Source organism: Phyllostomus discolor, chromosome 14 (assembly GCF_004126475.2).
Source record: "Phyllostomus discolor isolate MPI-MPIP mPhyDis1 chromosome 14, mPhyDis1.pri.v3, whole genome shotgun sequence".
Classification (NCBI taxonomy): domain Eukaryota; kingdom Metazoa; phylum Chordata; class Mammalia; order Chiroptera; family Phyllostomidae; genus Phyllostomus; species Phyllostomus discolor.
This window is the reverse complement of record NC_040916.2, coordinates 20,295,324-20,322,615: the sequence shown is the minus strand read 5'-3', so window position 1 is coordinate 20,322,615 and position 27,292 is coordinate 20,295,324. Positions and strand designations below refer to the sequence as shown.

The 27,292-nt window shown below is 50.7% G+C and overlaps 1 protein-coding gene across 1 annotated transcript in view; it reads left to right on the top strand.

Annotated features, from left to right (window-relative positions):
* The window catches only part of PAPPA2 (pappalysin 2), a 183,004-nt gene that overhangs the window by 24,636 nt on the left and 131,076 nt on the right, over window positions 1-27,292 (top strand). The window contains 1 exon segment of the mRNA XM_028530897.2: window positions 73-1,144. Coding sequence (XP_028386698.1) covers window positions 73-1,144 — 1,072 coding nt within the window.

Sequence of the window (27,292 nt, the reverse complement as noted above, 5' to 3'; positions counted from 1 at the left end):
GGTTTTCTTCTCCCTGTCTCCACCCCCCTTTGTGCCTGGCGTTTCTCCCCTCGATCCTTCCTCCTTTCCCAGGTGTGTTTGATAACTGCTCCCATACTGGCAGCGACAAGGGCTGGGCCCTGGGGATCCGCTCGGGGAAGGACTCGGGAAGGCGAGACGCCCGCTTCTTCTTCTCCCTTCGCACCGACCGCGTGAAGAGGGCCACCATCGTGACTGGCCACAGTCGCTACCAACCAGGCACGTGGACGCACGTGGCAGCCACTTATGACGGACGGCGGATGGCCCTGTATGTGGATGGCACCCGGGTGGCCAGCAGCCTGGACCAGTCCGGTCCCCTGAACAGCCCGTTCATGGCCTCCTGCCGTTCTTTGCTCCTAGGGGGGGATGGCTCTGAAAGTGGGCATTGTTTCCGCGGGCACGTGGGCACACTGGCCTTCTGGTCGACGGCCCTCTCCCAGAGCCACCTCCAGCACAGTCCTCAGCACCCCAGCGGGGCGGACGAGCTGACCACCCTGATGCTCACGGCCACTTTTGAGCCGCTGGAAGAACAGTGGGTCCCCTTTAGAGACGACAAGTACCCGCGGCTTGAGGTTCTCCAGGGTGTCGAGCCCGAGCCCGAGCTTCTGTCACCGCTGCAGCCCCCGCTTTGTGGGCAGACGGCGTGCGACAACGTGGAGCTGATCTCCCAGTACAACGGGCACTGGCCCCTGCGAGGGGAGAAGGTGATCCGCTACCAGGTGGTGAACATCTGCGACGACGACGGCCTGAACCCCACCGTGAGCGACGCGCAGGTCCGCCGGCAGCACGAGGCGCTCCACGAAGCCTTCGGCCGCTACAACATCACCTGGCAGCTGAGCGTCCACCGGGTGCACAACTCCACCCTGCGCCGCCGCGTCGTGCTGGTCAACTGCGAGCCCAGCAAGATCGGCAACGACCACTGCGACCCCGAGTGTGAGCACCCGCTCACGGGCTACGACGGGGGCGACTGCCGCCTGCAGGGCCGGTGCTACTCCTGGAACCGCCGGGACGGGCTGTGCCACGTGGAGTGCAACAACATGCTGAACGACTTCGACGACGGGGACTGCTGCGACCCCCCGGGGGTCGACGTGCTCAAGACCTGCTTCGACCCTGACTCGCCCAAGAGGTAAGGGGCCAGCCGGGGCGTGGGGCGTCCTGCGGGGAGAGGGGCCTGTCTGGTATCTTTCTATCCTTTTGGCTTCTGGAGACTGAAAGGGGGTTCACACAGCCCCCATATGCAACGTGCGTCCGCCCTCCGGACATGACTGTGCTTTTGTGAAGTGGTAGGTGTTGTGATGAGTAGCTAGGGACACAGAGATGGCTAGGACAAGGGCTAGCCCTCACGGGCAGCTGCGTGTGTGGCGTGAAGTGCTCCTGAAGGCACGCACCGGGTGCTCGAGGCACCTGAGCGGCGCAGCCTACGAGGAGCAGCCAGGGGGCTGTCACAGGGAGCAAGCAAGGCAGACGGCACTCGGCACTCCCCTGTCGTCGGGTTCCCGAGAAGTTACACAAAGAGGCCTCTCGCGTGCTTGGTCTCCGGTGCAGGCTGAGCAGCTCACCTGCTTTGTGAACGGACACGGGATGTTGTGCGTCTTACCTCCGTCTCCTTTAGGGCTGGAGGCTCCTCACTGGCCCCGTTAAGTTCCCTTCTCCACACAACACCCAGAAGGAGCCTGTGTAGAAGGTATATCAGATGCTGTTGTTCCCCTTCTTAACATTTTTCCCCACTGTGCCTAGACTAGAATGCAGGCTCTTCTCCTGGTTCAGAGGCAGGCCCCTGCTTACCCTCCAGCCCCCTCCCTCTGCACCCTCCCCCAACACTCTCCCCCTGCACCCTCCTACCCTCACTGCACAGCCCCCCCTGGCCTCTTCTGTGCACCCCCCACCCCCATTCCTGCCTCAGGGCCTTGCATTAGCTGGTTCATCTCAGAATCTTCTTTTTCTTGAACTTCCCTTGGTGGGTTTTCTCTTGTCATTCCAATATCTACTTAAATGTCACCTCCTGGAGCAGCCTTTCCTGATCTCCCAGTTTAAATCAGCCGATCAATCATTACTACATCAACTAATTGTAATTCTATTATACTTACCACTTCCGGTGTTTTTCTTGTGCAGTCACTTATTTATCTTTCCCCAGCTCTACGAAACCAGGGCCCTTGTTGACCCTGATGCCCCCAAGGGCCTAGCACAGCTGCAGACACTCCTGACTGTTTATCTCATGTTCATCGTCATGAATGAGTGGGTCTGGGGTATCTGCCGTGGGCCGGGAGCCAACGAGAAGATTTCCATTGGACGGTCTGTGTGAGGGTTGGGGAGTGTTAGAGGGAGACAAGAAAGGAGAGAGGTGGGTGGTAAACTTGTTAGTTTGTGTGTGTGGGCAAGACCCCCCCCCCATTACATAACTGGCACCTCTGTACAAATTATTAAAGGGCTCACACCTGAGCTGTGGAGTCGGCGGGAGGCAGGAGGACTGGACGTCCGTTCCCGCCGGGTACTGAGATGGCTGCCTTTGTGTTCGTTGGCCACAGTTTGTGTGGTGATTCGTGGTGCCCCCGCATGCGGGCAGTCAGTTAACACCAGTTCATAGGTTTGCCTGTGGTTTGGGCATGTGATGTCAAGGACTGAGTGTAAGATTTGGAATCAGGGGTCACGGCTGAATTCAAGAGGTGTCACTGCTCCATTCGATGTCATACGAGTGCGTACAGGGCGGGCGACGGCAGGAGTGTTTGTGTTATTGGCACCCTAGGGTGGTTCTGTGAGTCAGACAAACTAAGGCACAGGAAAGTGCTTGCGAACTCCGAAGTTTTCGATGCCCCAAAATAGCCCTAACCTGACATCGGTTGCTGTTATCATCACGAGATCTGACAGGTGGGGGAAGCCTTTGTTTACGTAACAGCAGGTGGGGGACTGATCACGTTACCAGACCTATTCACATGAGAAAGAGTCTGTTTGGGTTTTGCTTTTAGATGTTGACAGCCTTAAGCAGAAGCTAAACCTCACCAGTAATAGTGGTTGCCAACTCTCAGGACCTCCAAAACGACAGGGACATCAGGCTTGCTTTCGTTCATCTGCTCGTTCCTGACAGCAGCCCACCCGCTGCCTGACCCATAGAGCTGTCTTTCGTGGTAGCGGCACCGTTCTCCTCGGTGTGGCCCCCTGCTCTCTGAATCCCCGCGGCCAGAGACCTCATCCGGGCCTCTGTTTGTGACTCACTCTGCTTGCCGCCACAGTTGGCATGGCAACTCATCCCTTTCTGTCTGTGGGCCCAACAGTGTCTCGGACCTTCTCATCCCTACATGCAACACTTGCTTTGTGGAATAAAAGGAGCTACTTATATTTTTGATAGTTAAAAATATTTAAATCGAAGTGATAAATGCTCATGGCTAACAATATCAAATTGTATCAAAATGTGTAAAGAAGAATGATAATCCCCTGCTTAGCTCTTCCCCTCCGTCCTCCACTCTGTAGCCTTGCACCCAAATTTAATCGTTTTACCTGTCTCTTCCGGTAATTACCTCCAAATATTGTATGACTTGATCCATCCACTTTAAATGTTATGCAATGATTTGCTCTTACGATAAAGATGAGACGAGCTCTCCCATTGTCCCCTGCTTCTCCCCTCCTTCTTTTCAGCATCGTTATTGTACTGTTTTTAGTTGAATCAGTTACATTTACAGTATCATCACTAGGAAATATTGTCTGTTGCTGTTGAAGAACAAAGTATTATTTTGTTATTATGTGTTCTTCCCTGGCATGGCTTTTTCCCTCCCTCTCTCTACTCCTTGTGTCTCTGTTCTCTCCCTGCCTCCCGCCCCGTCTTCTTACCCTTCCCCTTCTTCCCTCCTTCCCGCCTTCATTCTTTTTTGATATCCTCAATTGCTTTTGAGTGTCTTATCATAACAGCTAATCTGTAGAAATAGAATGTCTTTTTTTTTTTACACTTTTCAAGTCTCCCATCTCGTTCATTCTGCTTTTCTCTCCACTTTCCATCTTTAGCGCTGCTGCACGGTTTTCATCCTGGAACTTTTTTTTTGGACTAGAACCACTGTGTCCTGAATTGCATGAGTATCTCTGAATTTACTACCTTGTTTCTCTAGAAAACATCCTTAAGTAACTTTCTAAGAAACGGTGTTTTTGGTAATTTTTCAAAAATGGATTTTGCACCGTGTTTTTATTTTGCCTTTACACAATACTGACAGTTTGTCTTGGTGTAAAATTTTGGGTTGTGAAACAGCGTTCAAACTTTTGCAAAAATTTATTAATTGCCTCTAGCTTCCATTCTGATAATTGTATACCTTTTTAGAAGTGGAATATTTTTTCTTTTAAAAACTGTTTAGAATGTTAGCCTTAGCCTTGTTTTTTTTTTTAGGAATATTGCAGCATATATTTTTTAGCTTTGGACTTTTATTCTTTTTTGTTGAGCACTCAGTTCCAACACTCATGTCCTTCACCTCTGGCAAGTTCTATTAGATTAATACTTTGATTTTTAAAAACTCATTTTTTTCTGATCTCTGTTCTACCCTGAATCTCCTGAGGATGCATCTGCTGAATTTATTCTGTTTTTTTTTTCTCTCATACGGTCTATCTCTGTTATTTTGTTCAATTTTTTTTCTTTTGGCGAGTTCCTTGAGTTTATCCTCCAACTCTTCTTTTGAATTATTTTTATTTTAGCCATCATATATTAAAGACCTTCTTTGACTTTCTGTATTAATCTACTTTTATTTTAAGGATGCAACCTTGTTTGATGCTAAAAATGACACCCGTTCTGGTTTTTTTGGGTGCACTATACCAGGTTAACCTGTAGTCAACTTTCCTCTCCCGCCCTTAATTCCTGTCTGTCTTTTATGTTGGAGGATTTATTTCCTCAAGCGTCCAGTGCTTGTTCAGAGTTAGAAGCACACTGTTACATTTATACTTACGATGAACGAACAAGGATAATTATCTCTGAGTTTCCTCTTTTGAAGAAAGAAATCTGAAGGCAGAACGTAGTGGAGAGGAGTTTTCTTTTTCCTAAATCCCTTATACTTATTTCATTAAGGAATTTCCCTCCCCCATCCTCTGCCTTCATTAGTCATTGTGGTGAGTTTTGTTATTAAAAATACTGAGTGTTTTTCATAACTCTTATTGGCAAGTACCATATTTTGAAAAACAATTATTCCCATGTTGTGCCAGATACAGTAAGCTAAGCAGAGGGACAAATTAAACAAAAAAATACAAAGAGTAAGTGCTAACAGCTAGTGGAGGGGGTTAGTTATTTCATGTATATTTATTCCCTGGGTTCAAATCCAGGCCGAGACACCGAAACAATGTGGAGTGTAGACTGAGGTTCTGGGGCGCAGCTTGGACCATCAGAACAGGCTCTGGGTTCACGGAGACATGGGCCTAGCATTCGGTGCGGGCCTGTGACTTGATGGTCTCTGAACTAAATCGCCCACATACAGCATCCCTGTTATTACAACTAAATCACAGAACCGAAGCTCACAATTCCATTGTACCGAGACTCTGAAGGGCCTCCGGCTTCAGCAAACGTTTGCCGGATATTCCTGGAGAAAACCGAGGGTGCCAGGCACCGAGTCCTTCCGTTCAGGAGGTCACAGCTCAGTGGGGGGTGGTTGGGAGGTGGGGGATGCACCTACAGGTAGATCACGAACATGCAGCGACAACGATTGGTGTAGGAGCCATCCGCCTCATTTCTCAAGTCCTACTCCACACCCCGCCTTTCCCAGCCCAGCAAGAACCCAGAAATCTAGCCCAAAGGAGCTCCTCTCCCAAAGGCTCAGAGGAGGAGAGAGCCTGAAGAATCCAGCATCAAACATCTGTAACCCAGATGGGCCTATCAAAGGGAGAGTATTTCTCAGACTTGGGACTGGTCGAAAGGAGATGTAAATTACGGCCATGTCCCCCTGCCAGCTGGGCAGCATCACCGAGACAGAGGAACTTGGCTGTGGCAGGGAGGCTGCGTGGCCAGATGTCTGTTTCTCCCTCGTGGCTGCCCGAAGAGAGGGTCTGCAGGCACCGAGGAAGGAAGGGACTCCATCAGAGGACAGTCACAGATGCCATTGGCCACTCCTGTGACACGTCCCAGGAAGGCAAGCCAAGGGACTCTCTCTGCCCCTCGGGGAAACTCGGCCCCCCTGGTCCTGGGAGACTTCCACTTCCTTTTGGTCGTGAACTGTTTCTGTTGTTTTTCTTTCTAAAACGACGTCTCAGAGACGAGGGGCCTTTTGCTGCTGAACCGACTTTCTATCCCTTGCTCCTCCTCCTCTTCCTCATCGGAGTGGTGCTCAGCGCCCGGCAGCAGCACGGGAGCAGCACGCTGGCCTCTCTGCTTTGGTTGCTGGGTGTCAGATGTCATAATGTTGCTGTCACGCAGGGGAAAGGCACTGGATGAAAACAAATGGCTGAGAGGGCCGTGCACAGTCGAAACGACCATCCATCACCGAGTGTCAGGCCATGCCGTGAGGCCGACCAGGGGGTGCCCTCCGTGTGTTTTCGGAAGCCCGTGGTGGGCTAAGGTCACCGCGTGTTGGAGACTCACTGTCTCTTTGCTTTCTCCCCTGAATTTTGCTGCTGGGGATCTGAGGGCAGCGGACGGCTGTGTACATAGCCACGCTGGGACATGGCCCACGTTCCTCTGAAGGGTCCTCCAGGCATGGGCACGGGGAGAGTCGTGCCCCCAGTCTGGCACTGCAAGGCTGGAGGGCAGATGCTCACGGCTCCGAAGGGAACAGGTGGAGAACCCAGCGCTGCCCCAACCTGGACGCTGGGGAGGAGCCATGCTTCACTCGCCCACCCTCTCTGGCCCGGCAGCCGAAGGCCTGGCAGGGCTGGGCCCCTGCAGCGGCGGGTCTGTGAAACATCAGCCAGGTTCCCTTTGAAGTTGGGATTCAGAGTTCCCTGCAGCCAAAAAATCCACACTCGGGGAAAATGAGTGTGAGGGGTAGAAGAGGGCAGAGGGTAGAGACATGGAGGTGAAACTTTAAAACCGAACAGCACTTCCTGATGTGCCGCAGTGAACTCTAGAGAGACAAGGCTCCCTCACGCGCATGTCACCTGGCCACGAGACTAGGGGGCGAGAAATAAGAGAACGCCTTGCAGGTAAGCTCAGAAAGTTTGCCTGTAGATAGAAAAGTCTCCTGTTTGTTTGCCAACAAACAGGCCCATTTCTCCCCGGGCCCAACAGGTACACATTACACAGTACAGAGAATCCACAATCTCTCTGTTCACCTGGCTCGGAGAACTTTCCTTCCCAGGTGAGTAGGGAGAGGTGGTTTTTCTCCTTTTCATGGTTATTTTGTAGCCAAAGAGACAGACTAATGAGCCAGCCATGTGTTGTGTCTGGGTTAAAAATATTTTCTCCTGGAAACTTTCTAGGAGAGACCCTAGTCTCTGAGTACATCCTAGCTCAAGACACCTGGGCCTCTTCCTAGGAGTTGGGGCGCAGACCCCAGTACCCTGGCCAGGTGCCGTCTGTCTCAGAGGGCCGCACTGAGGGATCCCTCCCTCGAGCTTCAGCCTGGGGACCCAGGGAACAGCCACCACTTCCAGATGTTTTCTGTTTCTCCAGGAGCCCTGTTTACACGTTACTGTGGCGATGAGGGCGGGGCCTTGCGGCTGGGCCTTCCCCTGACACGGAGAAGGGAGAAGTCGGTGGGGGAGGCGGGGAGCCTGTAGTTTGTCTGGACATCAGGCTTTTGCTGTTTCTGAGGGTTTGTTTCAACAGAGTGTCGCCCCCCTGGAGGAAGCTGCTGACCCACTGGTCTCCTGAACCCTGCTGTGTGCCTCTGACTTCTCTCCAGGAGCCCTGCCCCCGCTGTGAACCTGAGTTCGCTGGCCTGGCACCTGGACGCTGCCGCCTGTGTGTCCTTTAAGCCTCCACTAGGATGTCACTCCCTCTGTCCTGGAAAACGTTCCTTTCTGTCCTCACCAGGGATCCGCTGCCTCACGTGTACCGCTCCCCCGCTCCCCGCAGTCGGTCACCACTCCACTCGGGCCCCATTGTCTCTCACCTGGACCGTCACGGTGGCCTCCTCACCAGCCTCCCCACTTTCCCTCTTGCACCCCTCCCGCCGGCTGTCTGTAGCACAGCAGCCAGAGTCATCCTGTTTGGGCCGAATTCCGATCAGCCCATCCCTCTGCCCGGGATCCTCCAGAGGCTTCCCTGCTCACTCAGACTCCAGGCCAATAGTCCTGCTGCACTCTGGGGGGCACCCCCTGACAGGCCCTGGTTGTTTCTGGGAACTCCCCTCCTCGCGTGTCTCTTACTGCTCCATTCCAGCCACGCGGGCCTGCTCGCTGCCCTCGACCTGATGGACATGCTCCCACCGCATGAGCGTTCTGAGTGGTTCTTCACTCCTCGGGAACGTTCTTCCTCCAGATTCCTATGTGGCTGGTTTCCCCACTTCCTTCCAGTCCTCCTTCTAAGTCGCCTTCGGTGGAGCCTTCTCTGGCAACCTCATCTAAAATTCCTCACGCTCCTCTGACTCTTCGTGATTGCTTTCCTGCCTCATTTCTCTTTCTAGAATTTACCTTTAACATGCTGCGTATCTTCAAAACTTTGCTTCCTGCCCATCGTCTCCGCCAGCACGTGAGTTTCATCAGCGAAGAGGTGGTTGTGTGTTTCCGTGACGACGTCACCCGCTCCCTTAGAGCAGCAGGAGCAGCCCACGGAGTGCTCCGCAAATGATTGTCGAGGAGAGGAATGTCCTTGCCCGAGGACGGCGGTTGGCAGACCGCGGCCCGTGGACCCAATTTAGCCTGCCACCTGTTTTTGTAAATAGAATTTTATGGGAATGCCCTTTTGTTGGAATCTGCTTGTTTACACATGGTCTACGGCCGCTGTCATGTGGTGGAGCCGCGCAGTTGCAGCGGAGACAAGGGGCCCACAAACCCCAGAGTGTTTACTGTTTGGCCCTTTACCGTAAGCTCTGGCCAGCCCCGGCCCGAGCACATGTTCGTCACGCGGTGTTGTGATTACCCGGTGTTTTCTGTGTCTTACACAAGACAGGAGGCTCTTTGTTCGTAGTTCTTGTGACACTGGAAGGATACATTAACATACGTGCAAAATAAAAATCGATGACCTGTGGGGAGTGGCAGTGTTGGGCAAGGGTTCGGGGTGGGGGGTGGGGTGGGCTGCTTTGTACTGAGGGAGGCGCATGCAGAGTCTAACCCACCCGACTGGTCTCATTGCTGCGGCACCGCTGCCTGTCCGGGAGTAAGTAAAGTCACTGAAGGTAACCATGACAGCGTGAGTGTGTTAGCTGGGGCGGGAAAGGCTACAGACCGTTCTATTCATGATCTCGTCGTTGGGAGTAGCTGAGCTCCCACGTGGCTCTGGAAGTATGAAACAGGAAGTCAATGTTGAGGATTCGAGAAACAGTCGATTACAGTAGGCAGGAGGTTAGATGAACCCTCGTTAGCCAGGGGAGACAGTGGTCGACGGGAAGAGCGAACCAGCCCAGAACGGGGTGCAGCTCCCTCTGATCAGATATAGCCTCTCTGGGATGACGGCACAGATTGTCAGGCTTCCGTGGTTGTGAGGAGCAGGGACTCAGTCAAGTCAACTAAAAACAGTGAATTTGCGGTGCAGTTACGTAGGGGCTGGGGGTGGAGCTGCGGCGGACGGAGGCGGGTCCGGGTTCTCCGTTTCTTTCCCAGGCTCAGGCTTCTCCACACCTTGGCGCACCTGCACCGCGTATGTCTTGTCCAGTTGGCTAGATCACTCGTGGTGCCCACCCTCTGACAGCCTGAGAGTAAGACTGAACTCAGCTGGCTGGGACCCCTGCTTTGTCTTCTCTTCCGGTTCATGTCTCATTGTTAATTGTCTCAGTTTCTTGTGGAACCTTGGTTCAAGTTCTGGAAATAGTTGATTGCCTATTAGTGAATGGACTTAATTCATTTTTATACGTCAGGCCAGAAGTCTTAAGTTTCTGGTTCCAGGGGCTGTGGCCAGCAGAGCAGGACTGCGGGGAGAACTTGGGGGTCCCCAGGGCCGTCCTCTCTCAGGTGTGCCAACACAACCGGGGGGCTGAGCCGGGGTCTCATCGTTACTGCCCGGGGATGAAACTGCCGGCGGCAGCATTGCCGGCGTCGCCCCTTCCCTTAGCCCTCAGACCTTGCTGTTCCTTCTGTGACACTGACTGTCTGTCTGTCTCTGTGTGTATCTATCATCTGCCATCTATCATCTATCAGTTTTACCATGAAACAAAGCCCTTTGCATGAATTATCTCGTTTAATGCTCACAACAGCCCTGAGAGGCAGCTATTTTGATTATCTCCCTTTTATAGAAAAGAAAACAAAGATTTAGAGAGTTCAGTAATGATCATCATGCAGTGGCAGAACAGGGACTAAAGTCTGATTTCAGAGTCTGCGTTAACAGCCACCCTATTCCGTGTAACTCTTACACGTCCAGCAAAGTGCTTTGCCCATAGTAGGTGTAGAACACATACTTGTTTGCTTTACTCATAAATGGTTGTTTCAGAGACTGTATACCTGAGGGCATGAGGGAAAGGGAGGGGGACATACTGCGGGCTCGGTATTTAGAGAGCATGTTATGTAAGGTAGGTCCCTTAGACCACGAATAGGTAAGAGCAGGAGAAAGGGCTTATTCGGCAAGGGCAACGATACGAGCCAAAGTCCAGAGAGTCACTGGCGAACACATTCAGGCCACTGTGAGATGAACAACTGGAAAGGAGGAGATGTTTCCTAGGGAAGAGTAAGAAAGAAAACGAGAAAAGCTATATCAGGAAGGCTTTCAGTGTTGGGCTAATGGATCTGGACAGTAAGCAACTGGGAGCCATGAGTATAGGTGTACGGAGGTACCTGTCCACAGGTAGGCAGACATCGATTTTACTGTACAGCTGGTTTGAGAGCCGCCAGCTCTCAGGAATGTTAGATCTTCCTTCTGGGATCAGTTTGCTTATACCTCAGTGACTTTCCTTTTCTTTCTTCTCTTTTCTGTCCTTTCCTTTTCCTTTCCCTCTCCTCTCCTTTCCCTTTCCTCTCCTCTCCCTCTCCTCTCCCCTCTTCTCTCCTCTCCTCTCCTTTCCCCCTCCCCTCTCCTCCCCTTCCCTCCCCTCCCCTCCTTTGTGGGTGTCATAGCACTTAGGCCAATGACAGAGTTAGGGGTTAAAAATGTAAGGGATGAATGTTGGGCTCAGCCAACACCATAGGGATTTATAGGGGTGAACTTAGACTTTAGAGTATGAAAAACGTGAGCCAGGCTGGTGGATATATGTGTCTGCAGCAGTCAGTGTGAAAACAGTCACAGGCATAAGCCTCATACAAAGCAAAAGCGTGGTTTGGCCGGTAAACGCCTGCCAACAACCTCGGGCTCTGTGGACAGGGAGCGCGCATTCAGACGGCTGGAAGGGGTGTGCCTTACGGACACAGCCCGAACCACGCCGTCTGGGGTCTGTGCTTGGCCAGGATGGCAGGTTTTACGAGGCGCGCTGGCATCCAGGGCACATCTGAGGTTCGGGCAGGAGAGCGGCGAGGAGTGAGACAGTCAAGCGGCCCTGACTCCCTGCGAGGCGGGTGTTTGAACTCCTCCCTGCCCGGTCAGGAGCCAGGGGGAAGGGAACATTGGAAAAGTCACAGCGGCCCCTTCTGCATCTCGTTCATTTTGTTCACTCATTCATTAATCCATTCAGCTGCTAACGAGGAGTGGCTGAACATAAAGCCGAGTGCTGGATCTCGTCATCAGCAGTCACTAACCAACCTGTCTCCCTGCTTTAGTCTCCATCTCTCCCGACCCCCAGGCTGAGCCTGTATGCTGTCACTAGGACAGTCATTCCAAGAATCATGCGTGTGTCCCACTCTTCCCAGCTGGAGAGCTCATTTGGGGAGAGGCGGGGGTTTGAAGTTGTCCTTGAAACATGGGTGGTAGAGACCGAAGGAAGAGAGCACCAGGTGGGGGGATGAGGGTAACAGAGAATTGTACCCGTTACATAGCATAAGATGATTTAGGACAATAACTATAATAGTAGTTGCCAACTATTCCGTGACCTTACCATTAATGGTGAAAATGTGGCAGCATTATGGGACAGTCACTGTTGAATATTAAGGGGACGATTATCCAGACTGACTCCATGTGGAGCCTACTACTTTCAGTTAAATATATGTCATAATTATATCTAACTCTCCTGCTTGAGAATTTGGTCTACTCCTTTTCCATAGATTTTAATATAGTGGAAAAAAATCATCATCTCTAATTCTGTCCTTCTGGGACCCTCGGGCATGACCGTAGACCCTTGATCAGCAAATGGAGACAATCGCACTTTTCCTAGTGGCCGAGCCTGTCCCAGGTGCTTTGACAGGGACACGTGGTGGAGACGGCCTGGGCAGGATCGGTCTTTGTGACGTCAGAGCTCCTGGGAAGCCCTCTTAGCGTCTTTACGCAATTACTTTGAGCGGATCACTTTATTTCAGGAGTTTATGGTGACCAGCACCAAAGTTCCAGTATAAGGAATCCTTTTCTAAGAGTTATTCCGACACTTTTCATACATGTTTGGATTTCATGTCTATGGGTGAGAGATATCCTTGTACATTTTTAAATACATATTTCTAAGTAAGAAATGTTTATTCGTTTGTTTCAGGGTTAGTTATACCATGCCTCATGGCAGAGAGGACTTGCAGTATAATTTAAAGCAAGAAAGAGGGGAAAGAGGGAAAAGAGAAAAGAGGAAGGCAGTGGTAAACTCAGTCTGCAACAGGAATACGTGCATAGCAAGAGTGCCAGAGTCAGACCACAGAGGGAGCCCTGAACTTCCCAGCACTGATACAAAGAGGGAGACAGGATGAGCTCCAGAGCTCACGCTGACTGTAAGACGAGAGCCAACAGCTGCCCGAGAGAAGAACCCCTGGCACAGGTAATAATACTGGACAGAAATTTTGCACGGGGCCTAGGTGCGGAGAAAACTGCGCAGTGTGGTCAGCAGCGTTCTCAGTGCATCCCGTGCAACCATCCAGAGTTCTCTTAAAGAACTGGCCTCGGGTCTGCTCCTCAGCGTGAACAGAAGGTTATTTGATGACCTCAACTTCCATCTTTTAGAGAGTGGCTGGAAAATCGTATCCCGGAACAATTTTAAAAAGACAGTCATCAGAAGAAGAGCCTTTCTGTGGAAGAGGAGAGAAAGGGATGCAGAACCAGGCAACACGGGCGATGTGGACCGGGGAAAGGACCCGTCTTTCTCCGAGACCAGGGAGGGAGGTGAGGGGGGACTCAGGTGTCGGAGTCGCTGGCAAACAGGCTGGGATTTGAGAGAGGTTTTGCCTGGAAGCCTTGATCTTCTTGGTGAAGAGAGACGCAGCTGTCCCTTAGGGTGGGGGGCTGGTTACTGACAGCGCAGAAGCTTGAGGAGGTTCAGATTGTTCAAACAGCCTCTTTTTAGTCCGTCTCCGCATGCTAAAATTCAAGGAAACACGATTCTAACCCATTTCCTTCTTCCACGAGCCGTTGTGTAAGAAAATGATTCTGAACGCAGCTGCTGTGAATCTCTAAGGAGGCGGAACCAAGGTCAAGTCTGAAGGACAGACGAGCCTACTCGGATTCACTCGTGGAATGTCATAGCTGGATCTCGGGATCATTTAGTTCAACTTGTTATGTTACTTTACATTATGTTGTATGTTTCAGGAAGCTTGTCTCAAGTCACAAAGTGAGTCGATTGTCTCATCAAATACCTAAAGGGAGGTCATCTGACTCCTCCGCTGCTCGTTCTGAGTCTCTTCCTTAGCCCCTCTGTTCCATCCCGTGCCTTGCTTCACCACACCGCCCCAGAACTCTCTGGGGGATCAGAAGGAGAAACAACAGATTCCTTAAGAGGCTCCCTTGCCTATGGGGTCATGTGCTTCTCTGGTCTATTAGTGTCACATGCTGCGGTCATTAATTGAGTCGATGATACTGGAGAAGGAGAAAAATAAGGAGGCTGAGCGGAAGGGGATGTGAACGAGAGTTCAGAATGAGAATGAAGTCCAGAGCTGCCCGTCAGCGTGGGTCATGTGACTCCCAGGAAATGAGAGCGGGCTGACTCTGTGGCATCCGTGGCCGGGTGCCTGGGGAGGCTTCTGGCTTGGTGGCCAAACCTCTGCCGCTGGCGTGGGGAGCAGCGCGCACGTCCCAGTTTAAAAATAACGGAGCGCCCTGTGCCCACGCTTCAGTGCAGTTGCCACAGGAGAGGTTTGGAAAGCAGGAGGCATTCCAGCGATGAGTGGCCCAAGAAAGCCGTATCATTTTTCCAGAGCTGGCAGTCGTCTTCTGTTTTGAAGAATGAAAAAACCATTAGCCCGACCCAGGGGTGGGGGTGGGGAGAGAGGGCCAGGGAGATGAAGAGGTGGGCGAAGGGGAAGAGCCGGCCCTTTGAGTGAAGGAAGAAAAGAACTAAAGGATAGAGCAGGGGTGTCAGACTCATTCTCACTGGGGGCCCTTCAGCCTCGAGGTTGCCTTCAAAGGGCCGAATGAGATTTCAACTCCTTAACAGTTAAGGAGCAGTTACATTTGTACGGTCCTGAAATTATTTTTGGCCCTTTGAAAGCAACTGCAAGGCTGATGTGGCCCCCCGTGTGAAGGAGTTTGACATCCCTGGTATAGGGGCAGATTTTCTCCTCTCCCATTGAGAATTTGCTTCTGAAATACTGGGCTTTCGTAGGAATTAGATGGAGATTGGATGGCCCACCCACTGGCACAGGGAGGGTCCAGCTCGGCCGTTTCCGGAGGGAGGTGGCAGCTCCGCTGACTGCGCCAGGTACTGCGCTGTAGCAGCATTTAGTGTGAGGTCCCCTTCGCCCGATGTCTGTTGAATGACTTCTGTTATTACATGTGAAAGCTTGAAACGCTGGCCAGAAATGGGGCAGGTCTCTTGAGATTCTATTTCTTTCTTAATTTCCTTCCTGTCCCGTTCCGTGCAGAGGCCTCCTGGGGCGTCTAGAACCCCCACACTGAGTCCAAGCAGGGTTTCACAGTGCCGGTAAGGCCCGCTTCCGAGGAGACAGGGGTGTGTGGAGAGGCCCCGCATCAGAGTCAACTTGGCAGGGCGTTAATTAAAGAGGCTCCTTCCCAGGGGGTCAGGACTTCTTATCACATATGGTCCTGAAAGTCAGCGTTGACCTAGGAAGTGCTCTCACAGCACTTCCTTTTGTAGAAGGTTAAGACCTGTGGCTGGAGCCATGAGAATGGCGTGTGGAGTGTAGGCCGCATCACAAGCTAGAATTTAGGAAACTTCGCTAAGTCACGCTATGAGAGACAATCCCTGCGATGTCTCTGACCCCGATGGGTACCGATTTATGTTGCCTCTTCGCTTCGGTTCCTCCATTTTGCAACTTGAGATATTTTAATATCAAGCTAAAGCTTAAACTCCTTGGCCATGCTAGAGTCAATTTGGTGGCCTCTGCCCCTGGTTCATACTCTGAGGCTCATCCTGTCAGAACAGGTTCTCCAGACAAGTCACCTGGACCTTCCAAAGTCATCTGCTTCCTGCCCCGTCTTTGGGGGTAGACCACCATTGGCCAGTGTTTGTTACTGACCACACTGAAAGGCCCAGAGGGGAGCTTTCACCGCATTGTAGCCGACCACTCAGAGGCACCAGGAGCTAACTAAGAGAGATTTCGCCCGTGCCACAGGTGCTTTGGGTCGGCACATGTGGGTACATATTGAAATTGGCATTTCAGTCAATGAACATGCGAAGAACATCTCAAGAACAATTGAGCAGTGAGGTCAAGGAACTACTCTGAGCATTCATTCTTTTGTTTGTTCATTTATTCAGACCACATTTGTAAAGCATGTGTGATGTCCAAAGTACTTTTTCTCTGTGAGGTTTGCTGCTGTGGCAAAGGAGTCGTTTGAGCCGCTTAGAGATCCTAGAATCTCAGGCATTCACGAATGTAGCAATTGCCTCCTTTGTGCAAGTGAGGCACCAGGGATTCCCGGTGGGCTGGGCTCGCATCCGTTGTAAGTCCATTCTAGTTGTTGCGTGTCATGAAACATGCCTGCCCGAGAAGAGTACACAGTCTGGGCTGGAAAGTGTGCTGCAGAGGCATAAATTATAAGCAAAATTTATAAAAAAAAATAATCAGTGCGTATTAACTAATTTGTCACCTGTAAGCTATCAAGTACTGCAGGGGTTTTAGAGAAAGGAGAGACCTGTCCCAAACTGTGTTCATCAATAGGATAGTCACGTAATTTATCACACAGACTGGGATGCCATTGAGGGTGGAGGGACGTAGGTCAGTAATTACGGCAGGGTGAGAGGGACCAACGGGGACTGTCCAGGTAACCCAGGCCTTACTGTCCTGTATCCAGGAGAGGCTGGTGGGGAAAGTTGCATTTAAGCCGGACGCCAGTGCACATTTAAATCGTGATCTGCCATCTTCCTTTTCCATGTGCCTTTGAATTAGCTTTAATATATCAAGTAATATGGTCACTTGCTAAGACTTGGAAACACAGTGTATACTCTATGCTGTTAAAGAAAAAGGGGGCGACCTGTAGTGATTTACTTCCTAACACAGGAAATCCGAGCTACATAAATCTGTGCTCTCAGGAGGCCAAGGGTGAGCTCTACAGAGCTGTGATGACCTCAGGTCAGTGACTGTCCCCAGGGGTCACTTATCAATCAATTTTTCTCCCTTTTGATACCGAGGTGTCTTGAAGGAAGTGCCCTTACTAATATACCCGATGACGGTGAACTGTATGAATGCGAGTTTCCGTCCGAGTTTGGAGGTTGAGGACAGCCAAGGGACAGAGAGGTGGTGGACACGGTGGCGTGCTCCGTGCAGTCTGATGACACTTGTAACATCCTCTGCTCTCGTCAACTCCAGTCATGCCCACCTGAGTCCAAGAGAAATAAAAGTAGGGCCAGATGATAAGGGAAATCACTGGCCAAATGAATAGTTTGAGCTGTTCTGTTCCCTTCATGACATCCATCTCAAGAACTTCCATTATGAGCCCCACTCTCCGGTCTGCTGTTTTTCCCTTTTTAATTCTGTTGAGCCGTTGGCCGTCGAGTCAGGGTGTCTCTGATTCAGAGAGGTGGACGGTCTGTGTGTGTCTCTGATGACTCACTGTTGGCCGGGTAGCTCCCTGGGCAGCGAAGAGGTTCTGGCAGCCAGGAGGCCATTGAAACGAACAGTGTGAGCTCCAGCGGTGCCAGGAAGCGTTTGAGCCAGCCATCATTACGGCTGGGCCGAGAAAACAGCCAGTCCTCATTTCACCTGGGGCTGTCCCTGCTGAAGCCTTCTCTCTGGAACCGGCTGCTTCTGCCTCGCCTGCAGGGGGCAGGAGAGAGAGCGCAGTCCTGGCATGTGAGAGTGATGGACTTGGGTCCGTAGAACTCGGGGGAGATTTCCCAGAAGATCAGATTTTTGTTTGATTCCATTTAAATGTATCCATCGACAGTGTGCTGAGCATCTCCTGGGCTCCTTTTTTCACTTTGTGACCTTAAATGGTGGGCACTCTAAAGAACAATATAAACAGACAAGCAATCAGAGACAGACTCATAGATACAGAGAACAGACTGACGGTTGCCAGAGGGGAGGCACGTCGGGCGGCTGAGCAAGAAGGGGAAGGGATTGGGAAGTGCAGGTTGGCTGGTGCAGAACCGCTGCAGGGATGTGAAGCTCAGGCAGGGAATGTCGTCAGTCACACTGTTCCAGACACGGACGGTGCCAGGTGTGTGCTGGGAATATCATGGGGACCGCTTGGCAAAGCATGTGATTGTTTAACCACTATGCTGTGTGCCTGAAACTAATACAAAGTGAAAAAAAAGTCCATTAAAGTCACCACGCACCTGAGCAGGTGCTCTACCTGCCTCCGTCACCTACCCAAGGAGATGGCACGGTTGGTTCCAGGTGCCCCGAGAGGGCTCAGAGTTCCTTGAGTGCTAAGCCTTGTAAGTTATGAGAGGGAGTGAGCCCACACTAATCCCCAGAAAACAGAATGTGTTCCTCTGGTTCTGGTTAGTTAGTTGGTCATTGTTGTGACAAGGGTAAATGAAATGCAAACCAGAGAGGGCCCAGTTTTATTAGTAAGGCGTTTCAGATCTTTCTTTGTTTTCCTCTTATCTGCTGTTCTGTTCTCATCTCTCATCATTCCTTGAGTGCACCAAACTTCTCATCGCTTTCCAGACATGTCAGGCTTCTCCCCGTGTTTGTGCCTTTGAAGTCGTCCCCCGCCCCCACCCTTGCTGGAACAGTTCTTCGCTCGCTCCCTCCATCTGGTGCGCTTCTTGTTCAGACTCGGCTTCCTGGCCTCCTCCACTCCCACCCTCAGTCCCTCCCCCGCGCTCCCTCCACTCTGTTGTGATGCTTATTACACTGTCATCACCAGTTTAGGGGGGTTGGGACTGAAGCCTCCTGAGAGGGAAAGACAGGGCGAGTGAGGACTTGGCAGAGCTGGGACTGGGGACTGAGCCAGGCTGTGGGGGCAAAGGGGGTACTTGTGGGCATGCAGTACCCCCACACAGTGGGCAGGCCAGTCAGCAGAGGACACTGGAGCTGAGGACACTGAGGGCACCCTCTAGGGGACGTTGCTGTGGTCCACATGCTGAGGGATCACTCAGACCAAAGGAGGGCTGTGGTCCGTGGTCAGCCTAGCTGGAAGCAGGAGTTCAAGGCCAGAGCTAGGAAGGAGACTTGATAAATATCACAGGGGTGGAAGCCCAGGGCTCACTCTGCCCTGATGGACATAGAGTCGGACAGCATGGTCGATTCCACACTCTGTCGGTCCTAAGGCTGCCGACAGAAGTCCTGGGAGAGTCGGGCTGGAACCTAGAGAGTAAGACAGTGGTGGAGTGTCAGAACCTCCGTCTAGGAAGAGGCTGGGAGGCAGGGAAGGACTGGCATCCTGGCAAACGGGAAAAGGCAGCAGTCTTCTGGCATCAGAGAGCCCACACTCACAGGATGCAGCTCACGTCTGGTCCATCCCTGTGTCTCTGTGCCTAATGTGTCGTAGGTCTTCAGTACGTGATCGAAGTGATGGCCGCATGGATAAATGATGGTCCCGCCTCTATAAAGTGGACACACATGCCATCCACCACTGGCTGCATAAGAACACGAAACCAATGCATTAGTGAGGCCACCCGTAACTGTTGGGTGCGCGTCCCCTTCCCACAGTGTCATCCCGCTGTTTTCTGAAAAATACAGGAAGTCAGACTCATTTCAAAAATAGAGTTGGCATTGATGTATTCATTATAAAAGAGGGTTGTGCATAGAGAAGAGTGTACAAAACATACATATGTGATTTAAAGACCGACTCTGAGACGTTCTTGTTAACATCTCTGTGGCTGAGGCGACTGGAGAGTGAGCCTGTCTTCCAGCCTTGCGATGGCAGCGTCTGGGTGAGCCACAGTGTGTACCCGCGTCCCTCTTCCAGCAGAGCTGAAGTGACAAGTATTGAGGGTGGTTGTTTATGTTGCAGGATTTCCCGTAGTGGTCTCTGGAAATATGAATGGATTAAAAAATTAGTAAAACTTAGTGTTTTGGAAATTCTTATCCAGAGAGTGATACTAGAATTGATTTCACAGGGAGGGCAAGTGGGAGCACGCTGGAGGGCTCGCAGGAAGAAGACAGTGAGGCTCAGGGAGGGGAGCCGGGAACTTCGTGTCCAGAGAATAGAGGGGGTGGGAGCGGAGGGCCAAATCTCACTGCATTTCTGGGCTGGGTGCTCAGCAACGGGAATGCTGTATTTTTTGGCAGTAGGGTTGGATAGCCTGCAGATCACATCTGTTTTTCCTCTTGTAGCTGAGCAACTTCCTTTATTTTTTGCTATTTCTTTAAGGATTCTGACCCGTACCTCCAGACCTATATGCTGTTGGTACCAAGAGAAATGCTGGCACTGTCTTCTGAGGATTTGGCTACCAGGAAGGAGCATTTCCCCATTAACTACTCAAGTAACTTCCATTGTATAGGTTTGATCTAGGACTGGGACCATATGTGTCCACTGGTTTGGTATCAAACCCCAAATGTTATCAAATAACCCGTTGTTCTGGAAATAATTAGTTGGATTAAGTCAACAACTTGTTACCATACATTGTTTTCGAAAGAATGAATTATCTGAAAGAATACAAGTGCCAGATAAGAATCTGAGAGTTGGATGGGACCACAAAGGTCTCTAAGGCGAACCCTTTGAGACTCGGCCAAGTTCAGTGACTCGCCCAAAGCAAGGGCTGGACCCAGGCCCCTTGATTCCCAGCCCAAAGCCCTTTCTCCTGCCTCCAGGTTCTGACTTAAATTTGGTTGTGCGTATAAAGGGAATTTTATTGTGATGTTATTCATTTACAAAGAATCTAGACCTAGGTGTTATTTTCATTATTTTAAAAATCCGTTTTGGTAGTGTAATTTATCCTTCCTTACAAGGAAAAACTCATGAGGGCAGTGCCCTTGGGAAGGGCTGACGAGTGACATCCCGGAGAAGAGGGCGGGGGTGTGAGCCAGGGCACTGCAGGAGGGCCGGCTTCAGGCCTGGCCCAGCCTGCCGGGTCCCTCACCTGGCGGCCGGGGAGCAGAGCCTCAGGGTCCGGTGGGGGTGGCGGGTCAGGTGATGCTGGGAGACTGTGTGAACCCTCCTCTCCGTTCTGTTCCCTTGTGAAAGAGGCATTGAGGCGACCAGCTGAGAGTGAGGATGTGAAGAGGAAGGTGTTGGAGGGCTGAGGGCAGAACAGAAGGTGTGAAATCGTTTGTCAGTGGACAGGAGGGTGGATGGACCAGGGCCGTGTACTCAGATCTGGACAGCACAAGGCCCACTGGAGATGAAGGGCCATACGTTTAAATGGAGTCCGGGTAGCCTTGTTTGTGTGTTCCTCTGTGGTCATCCTTCAGCTACAGGGGCGCAGACAGGGCTGTGGAAATGTTGAGCTAACTAGATTTGGGGGTTCACCGAGGATGCATATGATGAAAAAAGACGAGGGAGTTGAGGATATGTGCAAAGGAGTGGGCCAATGATGAGGAGTTATGATCTCAGTGTCTCAGAAGTCGTTGTCTTCTTCTGTAGACCTATTCGACAACGTAGAACTAACTGCCCGCAGCCTGGGACACGGGGGCTCTCGGTGCATGTTCGCTGGATGTGTGACTTTAATGAAATCGTCCTCAATCACGTGTTTGCACCACAATGCTACATGCCATGAGGGGTACCTATAGAGGTGTGCCATATTTCTGCCATAAAGAGCTTTATCAAATAGAATATGATGTAAAAATATAGTAAAATAGGGAGTGAAAGAATTTTGTGTCTATGTGTATATATGTATATATGTGTGCGTGTATATATATATATACACATATGTTTTATCATGCCACTGTTTTATTGCTGTTGGGTATTTTCTTTGAGAGATTGCTCTTTTGAAAATATGCAAGTAGAGATATACCCAAGCAAGGGAGATGATACAATGGGTCTCTGTAGGCTGGTGTTTAAAGGTACTTTTAAACAAGTAGTCTTGTATTTGCCTTCTCATTTGGCTTATCATCTGGAATTGAAACTGTGTCTAGGTTGTTGAATAAGGATTTGCAGTCTCCTATTTTCAACAGAGATTGCTTGCAGATAAAATGCAGTTTTTCTTCCTAGTTCTCCGCTTCACAAGATGTATTGCGTGTGACAGGTCTTTTATGTTAAGAGCTAGATACGGAATCTCGGGCCACAGTTGCAATTTATGCTGCCCGTGAAACTCAGGGCCTTCGCCAGAGATGCAGAAGCAATCAGGGTTGGTGTAAATGGATGAACTTGACCCCGGCCCGTCGTCGTTTGCGGTGCTTGCCCAGTGAGAGGCGCTTCCTCCAATAACTCCCTCTGGCACTAACAGGAAGTTACACCGGCATCGAAGCCAGCTTCCCTTTGGGGAGGTGGAGATGTGTGGACACACAAGCGGTGTCAATTCACAGGCGCTTAGCGCACCAGAAAGTGGTGGCTCTCGTCAGCTGATAATGCCTGAAAGTCCATGACTAGAACACTGTTTTCATGGTTCCAGCCAAATAAGAATGTGTTCTTTGCTAAAAGGAAATGTAACCTTATTCATCATTGGATAACAGATCCAAATGTTAGATAATGGGATGCCCAAGTGGGTGACCACAGGGCTGGTGGAAAATTTCTGCATTTATGTGAGCTCTTGAAAGTCCAGAGGTACAGGTAGGCAGGCGGGCTCCTGGGATCAGATGAGACTGTCAGCACCTCGGAGAGCAATGTGGAATTTAGAATTTCAGACCCCGAGAGGGGTCTGTGTGTGAATTTAGCTGGGGTCCATTCCATGTGTGCTTAGGGTGCCAGCAGGCAATGAGGAGATGAACGTGGGGACGGTGACACAGGTCCAACTTCAATGACCAGGTCTGGGACTTACGGCAGAGGCTGGCTCTTATGATAAGGTTTTCTTTCATGTATTCATTCTAATTCATAAATTACTTCATTAAGCAAGTGTTCATTGAGCATCTCCTATGTGCTGTGCATTGAGGAGGGCACTGGGAGAGGAAGACAAAGGCAGTAATTATCATGCAAAGTAGTAGGATTTTGACAGAGTATGCCAGCTGTATTCTAGAAGCACCCGGTGGATCACTGCAAAAAGCCCGAGAGCAGAGAGAGAGAGAAAGCTGCCTGGAAAATGTAGGATATAAGATTTCTAAAGCATCGTTGCAGGTCTAACATACAGCAACCGATGTGCTTAGTGCTCAGGGGGCTGCAAAGTGAGGTGGGGGGCAGGTCCTGCCTTCAACAGCCGGCCGCGTCCAGCGCTCAGGACTCGGGCAGCAGCACCGAGAGCTCCGCACCGCGGATGGCACGGTGCGGGACGGCGCCCCTGGGGCTGTGCTTTGAGTGACGCGTTCTTTAGGGAGAGGTAAAGGTGGCTAACATATGTACTGATACATTTCTTTCTGCCTTTACCAAACTAAACATGTTTTCGTATGTATCTAAGATGTTTGTTTTTATAAATATATTCTAGGCAAAACGAGAAGTTTGTACAAAAGCACACGGATGTGAACTGGCGGTGGAGCAGAGAGTGTATTAGGAGGAAGGATCTTGGTGCCAGAGAATTAGGCGAGGAGGAGGTAATAAAAAACCTCCCATGCTGAACTGCAGGGAGCTATTGAGGATGATTTAAAAGGATGTGACAGGGTTAGCATTTGGTAGGAATAAGGAGGATGGGTTAGAGGGGGACATGGCGGAGGTTGTTGGGGTCACTCTCAGAAGAAATGGCAAATGCTTAAACTAGAAGGAGACGGTGGGGGTAAAAGTGGAGAGAGGGCGGATGTGTGAGGGATGCCGAGGGCTGCACAGGCTTGGGGGGCTGGTAGAATTGGGGAGGGCCTGAGGGAAGGGGTGACATGCGACGGGTGGCCTTGGCACCCAAGTGGCAAGCACCATTCACCATGACAAAGAATTGAGGAGAGAGAGCAGGTTTCGGAGTGAAGAGTGGAGGGAAGAAGCCAGTTCAACTTCGTGCTAACTGACTTTGAAACGCTCAGAAAGACCCCTAGGTGAAACTCTCCAGTAGAAGGTAGGGCATGCAGTTTGAAACCCAGCGAACAGCGTGTGGAGAGCGGATACTGCCCTGACGGTCGTGCACAGCGTGGGATGGTTGGTGCCGTAGGTTCTGAGGGATTCACCCAGGGAGGGTCTGTACAGTGTGAACACCAGACGGGTGCGTGAGGAGGGGCTGGGAGAGAAAGCTTTGGAAGAAACTGGGGAAAAGCAGAGAAGAAATCCGGGAGGCTCGTTGTCACAGAGTACCAGGAGCAGAGTGTTTTTTGAAGGACTGCAGGACTGATTGACAAATATGGTCTCTCTGTGCAAGGGACATGCTGCGTGTAAGAGAAGACGGGGGACTCAAACGTGAGGGGGAACAGCCGGCTAGCAGGACGGGTGGGGTGGGGTGGGGCGGGGCGGCAGCTGAGAGAGCACAGTGAGAGCGTGCTGACAGTGGTCTCATGGTCCCGGAAGGGTTGTCCAACCTCATTTCAGCAATGGAGCCATTCAGCTTTGTGAAATCAGTTTCCCAATCAGCCCCCAAGGGAACAAACAGAGCTTGTCCGTCCTTGGTGAGCTGGAGGCACCCCTCCCAGCATGCCGTCCCCAGGCCCCGGGCAGCCTCCCCGGGTCCTCGGGCTCTTGGGAACACGTGGAACGCCACCGCCCGGCAGAGGACTTCATGAAGCACACCAGCAAAAACAAGACACGGAGGGCAACACTATTCACGGTAAAACAATAACCAACAGCAAGGTGAAGCGGGAGGAAGGGGAAGGGAGAGAAGAAACTCTTACCGAGCACTTACTTTTTACCAGGCACTGACTAAGCGCCTTATATCCCATCTTCTCGGTGAGCACCTGAGTTGAGAAAACCTGTCGCCTCTGTTTTAGGTGAGGGCACGGAGCACGGAGAGGGAGCTGGGTGCTGCAGGGGTCTGGCTAGGAGGGGGGCGGGGCCGAGGGCTTCAGGAGAGGAGCACCGTGAACCTCTCTGGGAGGGGGGATTGGCCGCACACTGCCCAGCCTCTGCAGGGGCCAGGAGCCCTGGAGAGGCTGGGGAGGTCCCTCTCTTCCCCTCCTTCTGTTGCCCTGTCCCAGCATTTATTTTCTTCCCCCTTCATGTGCTGCTTTCCACGCAACTTTCCTCTGTGCCTTTGGTTTGGAAATTAATTCTTCCTGGGTTTGTTGCTCATTGTACTGTTTTTCTTTTGTGTGTGTGTATGAAATGAATTAAAATAATTTTAAGGCTGACCTTTGGACGTCATTTCCAATCTTCCCCTGTGGCTGCTGTGTGCAGAGGCATACTGTACCAGAGTAGGAGAAGGCACATTTTATTGTGCGGTACCTAGTTTTCATTATGTAATCATTTAATTGCATGACAAGTGGCATTGCAAAACTGACATGACTCCCAGCGGCCCGCACAGTCCCGCCAAAGGCCCCGAGTTAACCCGACGTTACCAGGCGGGAGTCCCGGAGCCCCAGCACCTGCAGACCCAGGCGTGCCAGGGGACGACGTGTGTCCTCGGTTCTGAAGGCAGGGACTCAGAGCCAATAAGGGCGACCCCCGAGTTATTTTAAGGTTGCTCTGTGGCACCCGCATAAGATGGTTCCTTACCGGTGCACTCTGGTACTGCCGAGAGCCCAGGAATACCGCTGTGACGTCACGGGCATGCGCATTAGTGGAGAACTTCTGTTGGCGCTGTTTCATTTCACCAAGGTAATCACAGAATTTTCAGGAATGTTGACTTTGCCTATTTCTGTGTTTCCATGTTTTGATCAGGGAAACCAAAGCTTGAGGTTTTCATTGGCTTAACAGTTCCCTTGCCATGAATTTGGGGAGCCGGGACTAGAAGTCAGTACTGGGGTTTGGGTAAGGTCTAAGTTCAAATGGCCAGCAAATCTCTCTGAACCGATGCTTTCTCGGAAAGGTTGGCCATACCTGTCAGTCGTTTCGAGTAACCAATTGGATGGAAGGTCAGGGGGACACTGGCAAACAAATTTGGTTTTGTTCACACTGTTTCCAGAAGGGAAAGTGGTAGAATTTGTGACCTGATTTTAGCTTTTAAGTTAAACTTAAATATTTGGGATCACTGCCTCAAAATGTTGTCCATCACTAAAATTTTATAGGTTACAGCTTCGCAAGTTTTGTTGCATATCAAAATCATTAGCTTTAAAAAGTTTCTGATACCTGGACTCGATTTGCATATATTTTAAAGCAAATCTCAGAGGTGATCGTAATGCACAGAGAAGTTTGGAAATTCGCAGTATAGTAAATGACACATTTATTGGCACATGGAGACCTAGGTTCATTCATTTGTGAAATGAATAATTGTTGAGTGTATTCTCTTAGAACATAGGTTCTTTAAGGGAGACAAAAAGAAGTAAGACATGTTCAGTGAACTTACATTGTGGTGTATGGGGTAAATACAGATGTAAGTATGAACCAGGGAAAAATAGGGTTACATGTTAAAATGAGGTGTGGGGTTTTATTGTATTTACAATACAGCAAGGGTGAGGAGGTAAGAATGAGATCGTGCTTCTAAAGGAGATAAAAATTCATCTTGATAATCGATGGATTAAAAAAACGGGGTAGGGAAAGTTTGCGATTTCAGGCAGTGGAGAGAGCATGGATGGAGAAAAATTCTAGATGTGTTCAGGGATCAAAGGCCATGTCACTCGACTGGGTCAGGGTGCTTGCGGAAGAACAGGGAAAGAGAAGGCTGAACACCAAGAGCATGGAAGATCTTCAACATAAAATCCAGGATTTTGAAATTAATTATGGGGCAAAGAAGAGCCATCGTTTTTTGTTTTGTTTTTGTTATTTTGGTATATCGGGATATACTTTATTTTTTAAATTATATTTTATGGATTATGCCATTACAGTTGTCCCAATTTCCTCCCCCCCTTTGCTCCCCTCCACCCAATTCCCCCACTCCCTCCAGCAATCCCTCTACCATTGTTCGTGTCCATGGGTCATATGTGTAAGTTCTCTGGCTACTCCATTTCCTATACTGTGCTTTACATCCTCATGGCTATTCTGAAACTACCTATTTGTACTTCCTAATCCCCTCACCTCTTCACCCCTTCTCCCAACCCCTCTTCCATCTGGCAACCATCAAAATGCTCTCCATATCTACGATTCTGTCTCTGTTCTTCCTGTTTGCTTAGTTTGTTTTTTTAGATTCAGCTGTTGATAGATACGTATTTGTTGCCATTTTATTGTTCATCGTTTTGATCTTCTTTTCCTTAAATAAGTCCCTTGAGCAGAGACTGACATGACCATCATTTATCCCTGGAAATATTAACTTGCAGCAGGGTGCAGGATGGCTCGGAGGGGGGACCTCCTGAATCCGAGCAGGCGGGCCCTATGACTCAGGACAGTGTTTAAGGTGGAGCTCCCATTGCTTCCTGCAAGCCTCTCCTCTGCAACAATGTGCACACGCGGCAGCATTTCTCACGTGCCCCTCCCCTGCTTCTGCATCGCTGAGTCAGTACCACGGGTTGCTCCAGGCCCGTCCTTACGACCAAGTCAGGGCTGACCCAGTGCGGAGTGGCACCGCTGTTTGCCACCTGAACTGTGTCGGATGAGAAAACCCGCAGACACGTTCTAGACCACGGTGATAGCGTTGCACTCTGGAACGAACCGGGGAGAATGTGATTCCTTTTCCGTGGGTAACTTGCAGGTGGGGAGGCAGGGGGTCTAGGTCCAACAATCTGGTTTTAACTGTTCTTCCCATGCAGGGCGGACAGGCGTGGTCATGGTGTACGGCAGTGGCTCTTGATTCCGTTGTTGGTGGCCTTGCCTTATCATGAACATTCTATTTTCTCTGCTCGCTGCCTGCTCTTT